Genomic DNA, 11,731 nt, shown 5'->3' on the forward strand with positions numbered 1-11,731 from the left:
ACTATACTAAGTTTTGGTAAGTATATGGCAGAACAAACACCTTCACTACTGGTAAGGATGCAGAGTAACCATTCTGGAAAAAATACTGTTAGGATCACAAAAAGGTCAACATACACTTATCACATGAGTTAGTCATTCAACTCCTAGGTATTTATTCAGGAGAAATGGAAGTATATGGCCATATTTGTATGGAGATGTTCATGACAGCTTAATATGAAAGAGCCCCCAAGCTGGAAATGGCTCACATTCCCATCAAATTTGGGGGATGACATAGCTACGCCACAGAATTATTATTCATTAATAAAAAGGAAAGAATTACTAATATGACATGAATGAACCTCAAAATAATTTGCTCCAAGAAGTGTGTGTGTATGTGTGTGTGTTTGGGGTACATACTAATTTCATTTATAGAAAATGCAAACTAGTCTATATGGGTGGGAGCAGAAGAAATATGTTAAGGTAAAGGATTCCTTCATTATCTTGACTTGGGTGAAGTGGGCAAAACACATCAAATTGTACATTATAAGTAGTTTATCATCGATAATACCATAATAAAACTGTTAAGTTTCCCATGAAGTCACACTATACCTGGCTTCCTCACAAGTTATGAAGCTCTGTAGACCTGGGTCTACCTTTTGTAGCATCATCAGGAGTCTACATTAAATGGGAGACCTATAGAAGATCTGGCCTCTGGAGTCAGGAATGCCAAATAAAGTGGCAGTAGTCAAATGGATGTATCTGGCAAATAGGGCTGGCTTCCTTCCTCTGCCTTAACACAGTTGTCCTTCAAACAAGCTGTTTCTACCTGCTTCTAGAGAGTCCACCCTCATTTTTATGTAGCTGGAGTCTCCTCATAAATCAGCATGTCAAGTGCCTTAGTATGTCGAGTGGCTTTACCAAGCACATCTAAATTAGTTCCCTCTCTTCTTCCTGTGCAAAATTGCTTTCTGTTATGATACCTTCATTTCAGATATCACTATCAGAAATCCTTCATCACTTAATTATTTCCTTTCTGTATTGTCTCCCTTTCTCTGTTCTGTTGGCATGCCATGGATTACATTACTAATGGTCCACCCATCCATTTGTGCCTTAAATGTTGGTTAACTCACAGCAACCCATGCCAATGAGCAATTGAAACAGGGCATAGATACATTCCTTAAGAATGTACTCTGCTTGGGACAGGCCTTCTTCTGTGATAAGAGCTAACTCTGTGATGCGATTTCTCCTCAGTTCCATGTGGGATTGGGCTAGAGTTAGACTTCATTTGATGGCACATTCTTGCTATAGATTTTTTCCCTATCCTGTGAGGTTTCTCCTTTCTCCTAGGTGCAATTTGCTAATAAATCACCTGAATTAAGAATTCTCTTCAGTGATGCACACCTGAAACTTACATAGTGTGATAATGAAAGGTAAATTTGATTTTAATAATAAAATTTAAAAAAAAATTCATACACAAAAATGATCTCAGTTTCTGCTTCTAGGAGAACTAACCATAACCCTGTATTAGCTGCAGAGGGGTTACCTTGTTTTCTACTTAGGACAACCCCTCATTACAAGAATGAGTTTGATGAAGAAATATTTTCTATACTTCTCTCAAACAGCACCTGAAACACAGTAGGCACTCAATGAGTCTATTTATAGGGCCTATTTTATAGCTCAACTATCAGCTCCCTTTCTGTCCTGGCTGGCACAGCCTGGCAGCATTGTGAGTCATTGCTGATTGATGCAGCTGGGAGGTTTAGGGATGGGGCCAGGCCTAGCACAGCAGCTTGGCACCTGCAGCACACCCTCCAGGTGAGGCACAGTATGAAATGAGGATTTATTGGGGAAGGGTCCTCTGGAAAGATGTAACCTCAAGGATAGACCCAGTTGTGTTTTGGGGCCCTCTGCCAGCTTCCAGAGACATCTTCCTAAGACAGTCCCAAGGAAGGTACCACCCATCATCTGCCCACATACTCTTAGTGAGGAATTAGCATGTGTGAAATTAATGAAAAATTGAGAACCCTGTGCAAGTTCATTCCTTCTTTGTCCCCCATGGAGGACAAAGGCATCCCTTTTCTCACACAACAGAATGGGGCGGGGGGGTAGAATTTAGCTTCCTTGAGAATGTACTCTGCTTGGGACGAAAGTCATGTCTAGTCTGCACATGTGATCTCAATTTTAAGCATCGATCCTAGCCCATGGCACATGTCCCCAGAATGTCACTAAGCACACGGGTCAGTGATCCACACATATCTGGAGACCAGAATCTGGAGGCATAGGCTATGCTAGGAACCCTGTCCAGATCAGGGACCTGGCACAAAGCAGGTACCAGCTTAAGTTTGTAAACCAACTGATGAGGGGAGTAATGCTGTCCTAATGCTAGACAGCTCATCAGATTCCTTTCAGAACCCGGATGTAAGCCCTGGTTTTGTAATTCTCCAAGACCCCTCTAACCCACAGAACAGAGTTTAAACTTCTAAGCTTGCCTCTTACTGAGCGGCTGACCCCCTTTTCCAGCTTCCTCTCACACTAGTCCCTGCTGAGTCCTGGACACCAACCCTACCCAAAAACCCTTCCCTCACATATGGACCATGCAACTTGCCCCTGCCTAGAGGTGGTCCCTTATCCACCCTCAATTCACCTGCCAAGGTCCTGGGAAATCTACTTGTCTCTGCTATCTTTCCCTCCTCTCTGGGCGGCCCACAACCCTTTCCACAGTTGCCTAGTGCTGAGAGCAAGGCCCAACTCTGGGTGATCATAGGGAACATGAGTCCGGAGAGCTGCTGCTAGTCTCAGTGTGCAGGGTTAGATTCTTTGGTGATCAGTAGAGGGTTAGCTCTGTCTGCCAGAGGGCTCAGCATTGTCCACAGGGTTTCGCGGTTTGAGGGGGCAGCCTATATTCAGCAGGTACACCCGGACTCTTTGTTCCTCAGCAGTTTCTGAGGGTCGCCTTCATCATTCAGGACACCAGGGCACCCGAGGCAAGGGCACAGTCCCGATCACCTGCGTCCTCACGACGCCGTTCCGGGGGCCCCCAAGCGCCCACCTAGGCCCATCTGGCCCTCGCACTGGACGTCCACGGGTGCCTGGCCTCGGGCCACCCCTGCCGCCTATGGGAGCAGCTGCGGCAGTTCTGGGCCGACCACTTCTCGCGGCGCTTTTCTCCACGGCGCCCACCACTGCGCCGCATCTCCTCCATGTCCACCTTCTACTTGCTGGACCCCCGGACGCGCCAGGCCGAGCTGGGCCTCAACTACGGCGCACCGCGCACACGTCTCAGCGATGAGGCCTTCGTGTTCCGCCGCGGCCAATGGAGGGCGGAAGGGCATTCGGTGAGCTCGCCCAACGTAGCGGGCTGGAAGGCACAGATGCAGCAGGCCAAGAACCAGGTGCTACTGGAGGAGAACAACTACCTAAAGCTGCAGCAGGAACTGCTCATGGACATGCTGACCGAGACCACGGCGCGCGTGCACCTGCTGGAGAAGGAGCTGGACACTGCAGCCATCCCGTCCCCCGCAGCGCGCGCCTGGCGGGGGAAGATGCTAAGGCGGCAAGGCGCCGGCGGTGTGCTAGTGACCCAGCCGCGCGCTCTGGAGTCGCGGTGACGTAATAAAACCCGTGCGGCGCGTGCGCACCTCTTTCCTAGTGTGGGTGGGGTTGCTTTCTGGGGGGGCGGGGAGGGAGCGGGCCTTCGAGGGAGGGGGCGACGGGTGCGGGACGCCTGGGCTAGAGGCCGGGGTGAGCCCATGGGTACGCGCAGCGCGCCTCATGGTTGCGGTTGGCAGTTCCCTAGTCAGGGCAACCGGGCTGTGCCTGGCCTTCGCGGCCTGAGCGACTGGGGGCTAAGTCCGGGAGCCCGCGAAACCTGCGGCGCTCAGGACTGTAGAGTGCGGTACGGTGAGCAGGACGGGCGGAGCTCAGGACTACGTCCTTGGACCTCCCGAGGGGTTTCGGTCAGAGTTCAGGTTGCACGTATCTTACGACCAGGAAATCGTGCCTCTGAAAGAAGCGTTGCGCCCTGCCGCCCCCGCTGGCTGTGCGGCTTTAGGCGAGTAGCTTAGCCCGGCGACCAACTCCAGAAGCAATAAATGAACCGCCTGTGTCTCAAACAAGCTCATCCAGCTGGTACACGCATTGAATTTGTTTGACCCAAGTTTAAGGTTTTCCTTTAGATGCCAACGTTGAAGAATTTACAGGTTTTACATTTTAAGAATTCGGATTTCCTGCTTCCTATAGAACAAAACTGCTTCTTGGGAAAAGGAAGGTGTGGCCGGCCTGGATTTCATTGTGTTCAGCCGCACTTGCCTCCAGATCAGCTGTCTGTAACCTCCAGTCAGCTTCCCTAAATCCATTAGGTGCCTATCGCTTATTAGATTGTTCTAGACTAGGTAAGGTGTTCTCGCCCAGTGAGTCTGGTTTCCCCGCCGCCCCTCCCTGCCCCCCAGTCTGGTTTCCCCGCCCCCCTCCACTACCCCCTCTAACCCGCCCCACAAAAGGTTTTTATATTAGGTGCTAGGAAGAGTTTGTTGTACTTGTGAATGATATGAATTCATAACAAAGGTGAGGACACTGGTCCTGACAATCTACAACCTTTCTCCTGGAATGTGGACATGCCATTTCACCATCCATGGCCCATAGGACTGGGACCCATTTCCCTAGGGTCTTGTGTAACTAGTGACGCAATGTGGGTGGTCTGCCTCAGGTTAACTTGCCCTCAGGAGCTGACTAGAAACTACTAAAGTGTGCCGTTATTTATTACAACAGCAAAACAATTCAAAGCATGTCACTACACACTAGCTTTACAAACATTTCTTTTGGATCGTGTTCTTACATGTTAACAATGCTGATATTAAAGTAGGTTACACAGTTTTTGGTAGTTATATTGGCCGTAAGATACAATCTTTTAAAATAACCAAGTAGGGGGCCCTCCCAATGGCCCAAGGGGTTAGGTCCCAGCACTGTGAAGATAGCCAAAGCCACTGCAGCAGTAGCTGACCCACGTGGCCCAGAAGACCTCTCCCTTCTGGCCCACAGTTCCCCTCAGCAATGTACTTGTCAATCTGTCTGTTCTGCTCCGGACTCTGCCTCTGTTTCTGAATCCTTTCACAAACCCTGCACGTCTGGCCTGTGCCCCATTTCTGTATGCATAAATTAAAAAATCTTTAAAAAAAAGAAAGAAAGAGGCCCTCCCTGGTGGAGCATCCAGTTAGGACACAGCACTGCATGCTAGCATAGCCACTTCATTGCGAGTTCCATCCCCGCCCTGGAGGTGACCCACATGGCGAGGCAGACCTCTCTTCACCCGCCCACTGCTCCCCTTAGCAGTGTTCTTCATAGATCTGCCTGTTCTGCTCCCCACTCTGCTGTCTCTGGTGAATCCTCTCACTGCCCCTGCACCTCCAGCTTGTACCCCAGTGCTGTATACATAAATAAATAAAAATCTGAGAGAGAGAGAGAAAGAAAAGTGGTGGTGATTGTGCAACATTGTGAATGTTTTAAAAGCCTTTCAATTATGTATTTTAAAGTAGTGTATTTTATGTATATTTTCCCACAATAAACATACTTTCTAATTTTTTTAAAGATTGATTTATTTATGCATTCAAGAACTGGGTCACAGGCCAGAGGTGGGGTAAGAGGATTCACCAGGAACAGAGTAGGGAGCAGAACAGGCAGATCTACTGAAATACACTGCTGAGGGGAGCAGTGGGCAAGACAGGAGAGGTCTGCTGGGCCATGTGGGTCAGCTCCCTGGTAGCAGATCAAATTCATGCTGCATTGGATTTGGTTTTTGTTTTTTAAGATTGATTTATTTATGCATACAGTACAGGCCAAAAGTGCACGGACGGTAAGAGGATTCACCAGAGACAGAGCGGAGAGCAGAACAGGCTGACTGATGAAGTACACTGCCGAGGGGAGCAGCAGGAGGGCAAGGAGAGGTCTACCGAGCCATGTGGGTCACCTCTGGGGTGGGGATCGAACTCATGCTGAAGTGGCTTTAGCATGAGTTTGGAGAGCCCACAAAGATACTTTTTTACAGGAGGAAAATGCGGCCCTCCCTGATGGCACAGCAGGTTAAAGCACAGAACTAAGAAGCTAACTAAAGCCACTTCAGCATGAGTTCGATCCCCATCCAAACCTCTCCTGACCCGCCCGCTGCTCCCCTCAGCAGTGTACTTCTTCAGTGGGCCAGTTCTGCTCCCCACTCTGTCTCTGGTGAATCCTCTCATTGCCCCTGCACCTCTGACCTGTACTTCAGCTCTGTATGCATAAATAAATAAATCTTTTTTAAAAATAATGGAGGAAAATACTTTACATAAAAACATGATGTAGAAGCTGTATGTGGTGTGGGGAAATAGCAAGAATCATAAGGAATGCCTAAAGTTTAGGAAATACTGTTTTGGCCAAACCTCTTGAAAAATAGTTCTAGGATAAAGAAAAGCTTGTGCCTATCAGACCAGCAGCAAGCACACAGGGAGCCCCATGTTTACAGAATAGTATACATGAAAGTATAGGGCCCAAATTAAATGGGGCAGGAATATATTTTTTAAATAATGCAGTAGTTTATTTTTACATATTTTTGTGCATTTTTCCATCTCAGTTGCAATCTCCGTGGGTTTCCCATCACCAAGTCACCCATGTGCCATCACCATAGTCCAGCGTACTTCCCTCCCCCCACTGTTCTTGATCCCATTCCCTACTCCACTCCCATAAAATGTCTCTGGTATATAGCTGTTCATTATTATTATTTTCTTGCCTGGTCCATTATACACCAGGCAGGAAGATATTTTAAGATATCTTTGTTCTTTCTGTTCTGGAATTTCACCTGCTCACTGAAGCAGCCAAACCCATTGCCCCAGGGAGGGATGTGATAGAGCAGAAAGCAGGAAAAAAGGAGTCTTTGGACTTCTATTAACTGCAACTTTACACCCTCTGGGGAGCAGCTTTCCAAAAAAATATTTTTGGACTTGTGAAGGGAAGTCAAAAGCCTGTCGATTTATCTACAGTGAGAGGAAAGATGAAATGGGAGTAGAGATCCTGGTAGACTTACCCTTCTTGATCCTACATTCCCTCCCAACTTCTGCCTTTCTCTGCTGCTTAGACCTAAACTCCAAAAAATTTACTTACATTCACTGTCTCCAATTCTTCTCTCTTAGCTCTTAATTCTCCTCTGTTTGATTTCTCAGCCAGCCCCCCTCCACTCTCCTCAGCCTTATCAGGCAAGGATGCCATATTGTTCAGTGTTTTTCCAACTCTCCATCCTCAGCTTTATCTATCATCAGCATTTCATGTCATTGACCCCTTCTCCTCTTCTCAGCACTGGCTTCATTTGGCTGCTAGTCCTCTGCATTCTTCGGATTTCCCTCATACCTCAGTTGTTCCATCTTAGTGTCTTGCTGATTTCACTTTCTTCAGATCTGTACTTGAATATGACCTGTTAGTGAAGTCTTCCATAATGATTTAAGAAAGCATGCCCCTCCCAAACAATTTTGTTTTGTTTCACAGAGTATAGGATGCTTATGGGAGTTTCTTTGCTTCTTTGTGTGTGTGCGCACGCGTGTGCGTGTGTGTATGTGCACTTTACCTTAAAGATGTGTGTAAAGGTGGCACAGCGGGTTAAAGTAGAGCACTAAGAAGCTAAAGACACTTCAGCATGAGTTTGATACCCACCCCGAGGTGACTCTCCTGACCCATCCGCTGTTCCCCTCTACAGTGTGCTTCGTCGATCTGCCTGTTCTGCTCCCCACTCTGTCTCTGGTGAATCCTCTCATCCTCTGCATCTCTGGCCTATACCCCAGTTCTGTATGAATAAATAAATAAATCTTCAAAGAAAGAATTTCCAAAAAAAAAAAAAAAAAGAGGCTGGGTGATAGATATGTCAACGATCATTATACTATTCTCTCTAATTTTGTGTATGATTGCTATTTTCCAGAATAAACTTTTCTCAAAAGATGAGTTAAAAATGAAGTCTGAATTTTCATTGTAACCACTGAAGAGATTTACTTAGCAACACAAAATCTACCCACAAAAAAATCCCAGATGGTTTCATAGGCAAGCCTACCAAACTGTCAGGGAACAGTTCATTCCAACCTTAAAGGAGCAAACTCTTCCAGAGAACAGAAAGACAAAGCCAAAGCACAGTCCTCAGCTCATGGCCTGTTTAGCCTTGAGAACAAAAACAGGGAATGAGTGTATGAAAAAGAAAAGCACAGACCATTCTTACTAGGAAGGTAAATTAGAAGTCAGTAATAAAAAGATAAACGCAAACCCTTTTACAAGTTATGAGTAAACCAAATTCAGGTTTACTTAAATGACAATGTCATCATCAAATTGAGTTTATCTCAGAAATACAAGTGAATTGCTATTGGAAAATCTCTAAATATACCATATTAAAGATTGATTTATTTTTTAAAGATTGCTTCATCATAACCCTGGGCCAGCCACGCAACGCGGTCTCAAGGTAACCAGGCGCGCACACACAGGATTCTCAAGCAAAAGGAAGCTCCTTTATTGTTGCGATTCCTTCCTTATATATCCCACAGTCCCCGCCTCCGTACTTTTTCACCCCCTTGTTTGTACACAGTCTGAGCATTTAGTCCTGCGGACAAAAACATACTCCCTTCCGGGTGCAAGAGGCCCTGTTCTTTAAAAGCTCACAATGTTTCTTTCTAGTCCTTCGGTAACCTCAACCTCAACTCCACAGCTCTTCACACTTTATTTATGGATACAAGAACTGGGGTATAGGCCAGAGATGCAAATGGCTCAGGGGTTGAGAGGATTCACCAGACAGAGTGGGGAGCAGAACAGTCAGAGTGACTCTGAAACACACTGCTGAGGGGAACAGCAGGCAAGACAGGAGAGGTCTGTCACCGTCTGGGTCAGCTCCCTGGCCATGAATATTAGAACTAGTTATGCAGTGGCTACCAATAGCTTCATAGTGCTGAGACTTAACCAGGGAGGCCCCCTATTAAAGATTTAAGGAGAAAAAACATGTGATAATCTCAAGAAATACTTTATAAAATTCAATCTCCACCTCTAAAAGAAATTTTGCTAAAAACTAAAAATAGGAATGAATTTCTAACTATATAGATGGTATCCTTCAAAATCATTCATTGTTTTAAAATTTTTAAGTATTATCTTTTTTTGTGAATAGCTAACTATATAAAGTATATACTCTGATGAGTTGAAATATGTACATACCTATAAATCATTACTATTATCAAGATAATTAACATACTCATCACTCCCAAAGTCATAGTGCCCTATGAGTAATTCTTCCCTCTCATCTCTACTCCAGCTCACCCTTGATGTTTTTTCATTATTGTAGAATAGTTTTTATTTTCTAGAATATTCTGTACATAGAACAATACAGTCTGTACTTAAAAAAACAAAAACAAAAACAACTGGGCCCTCCCTGGTGGCACAACAGGTTAGGATGTACCACTGCAAACGAGCAGTAGCCACTTCAGTGCGAGTTCGATCCTCCACCCGGAGTTGACCCACATGGCGCGGGCACACCTCTCCTGACCCCCCCACTGCCACCCTCAGCAGTGTACTTCATCGATCTGCCTGTTCTGCTCCCCACTCTGTCTCTGGTGAATCCTCTCACCACCCCTTCACCTTTGGCTTGTACCCCAGTTATGCATGAATAAATAAATAAATCTTAAAAAAAACAAAACCAAAAATGATCTGTACTTAGTTTTACTCTGCATAATTATTTTCAGAGTCATTTATGTAGTTGTGCAAATCACCATTTCTTTTTATTACTGAATTACATATTATATTGGATGGAAATACCAGCCTATCCATTCCCAGTTGATGGAAAATTGGGTTGTATCCAGTTTTGGGCTACTATAAAGAAAACCACTATGAATATTTGTGTACATGTCTTTATTTAGACATGGTTTTCATTTCTCCTGGGTATGTTTAAATTACTGAGACAGTCAAACTACGAAGTTACTAAAGCAGATGCACCACCAATATATAAGGGTTCCCATTTCTCCACATTCTCACTAATACTTATTGTTTTCATTTAAAATGATTATACCAAAATGCATAAAATGATGTAAAAATAAACTATTCTATTATTTAAAAAAAATATATATTATACCTATCCTAGGGCCTCCCTGGTGGTACAAGGGTATGAGTCTCAAGCTATGGGCAGCCACTATAGCACGTTTGACCTCTCCTCCTCCATGGAGGGGCCCCACATGGTCCAGCAGCCCTCTCCTTTCTAGCCTACTGCTCCCCTTGGCAGTGTATTTCAGTCAGCCCACCTATTCTGCTCCCCACTGTCTCTAGTGAGTTCTCTCATTCCCCCCCCCACATCTGGCCTGTACCCCAGCTCTTGTTAAAATAAAATAAATTATTATACCTATCCTAGTGGTGGAAGAAATTTGAAATACCATTCATGCCCCTCTCAGCCCACACATATTATTAAGATTGCAGAAAAATGGATCCAACTGCCCTATATTGACTATATATATATATTTTTTTTTTTAAAGATTTATTTATTTTGTGCATACAGAACTGGGGTACAGGCCAGAGGCTCAGGGGCGGCGAGAGGTTTCACCAGAGACAGAGTGGGGAGCAGAACGGGCAGATCGACAAAGTACAATACTGAGGGGAGCAGCGGGTGGGTCAGGAGAGGTCTGCCACGGCATGTGGTCACCTCCGGGGCAGGCGGGAATCGAACTCATGCAGAATTGGCTTTAGCTTCTTAGTAATGTGCTTTAACCCGCTGTGCTAGGGAGGGCCCCTAGATTGACTATATTTTTAAAAGATTGTGAACACAGTTACCTGCTTCCAAAGACAAAAAGTGTAAAGAAGGTGCATATGGCCTGCATAGGGCCTTGCTTATACCCCATCACCTCTACTGTGATAATAAGAAAACACATGAAAGAAAAACACCTTACAGTAGTGAATCAATTACTTTAAAATAAACATGAAGATGAGATTAAAAGAGAAAAGTAGGGCCCTCCCTTGTGGCACAACAGGTTAAAGCGCAGCAATGCAACTAGCAGCAGCCACTTCAGTGCAAGTTCGATTCCCAGCCCCAGAGCTGACCCACATGGCGCAGCAGACTTTTCCTGTTTTGCCCACTGCTCCCCTCAGCAGCGTACCTTGTCAATCTGCCTGTTCTGCTCCCCACTCTGTCTCTGGTGAATCCTCTCACTGCCCCTGCACCTCTGGCCTGTATGCATAAATAAATAAATCTTTAAAAGAACAGAGAGAAAAGTAGTAAAGTTAACAAAAGCCACAGTAGAGATAAATGTAACATAAATAGATAAATATAACAGAAATAAATATAACATAAAAGTGCACAGAGAGACGTAAAAAACAAGGGAGTGAAAAAAAAGTTAAGAATGTGTTCAAACGTAAGGAATTATCATCTCAAAATATAATGTTCTACACATAAGTTGTTCTAAATTTAAATAAGTAAGACAGAAAAAGATAAAAACTGTATGATCTCATTTACATATGGAATCTGAAAATAACTGAACTCAGAGAAAGAGCATAGACTGGTGATTGCCAAAGGTAATGTAGATGAAGACATGGGCAAAAAGAAATAAACATCCAGTTATAAGTTCTGGGGACAGAATGAATTGTGTGGGGATTGTAGCTAACAATGCTGTACTGTGGGTCCTCCCCGGTGGCGCAGCAGGTCACAGCACAGCACTAAGAAGCTGAAGTCACTTCAGCATGAGTTCCATCCCTTCCCCAGAGGTGACCCACATGGCGAGGCAGACCT

At 45.1% G+C, this 11,731-nt stretch overlaps 1 protein-coding gene across 1 annotated transcript; it reads left to right on the forward strand.

Moving 5' to 3' along the window:
- The first annotated feature begins 2,358 nt into the window (after positions 1 to 2,358).
- Positions 2,359 to 3,587, forward strand: CBY3 (chibby homolog 3 (Drosophila)). The gene is made up of 2 exons (XM_004693676.1): positions 2,359 to 2,397; positions 3,033 to 3,587. The coding sequence occupies exons 1-2, from the start codon at positions 2,359 to 2,361 to the stop codon at positions 3,585 to 3,587; spliced, it is 594 nt and encodes a 197-aa protein (XP_004693733.1).
- Positions 3,588 to 11,731: the final 8,144 nt, after the last annotated feature.

Source organism: Condylura cristata, unplaced genomic scaffold (assembly GCF_000260355.1).
Source record: "Condylura cristata isolate star-nosed mole 26May11 unplaced genomic scaffold, ConCri1.0 scaffold00040, whole genome shotgun sequence".
Lineage (NCBI taxonomy): Eukaryota > Metazoa > Chordata > Mammalia > Eulipotyphla > Talpidae > Condylura > Condylura cristata.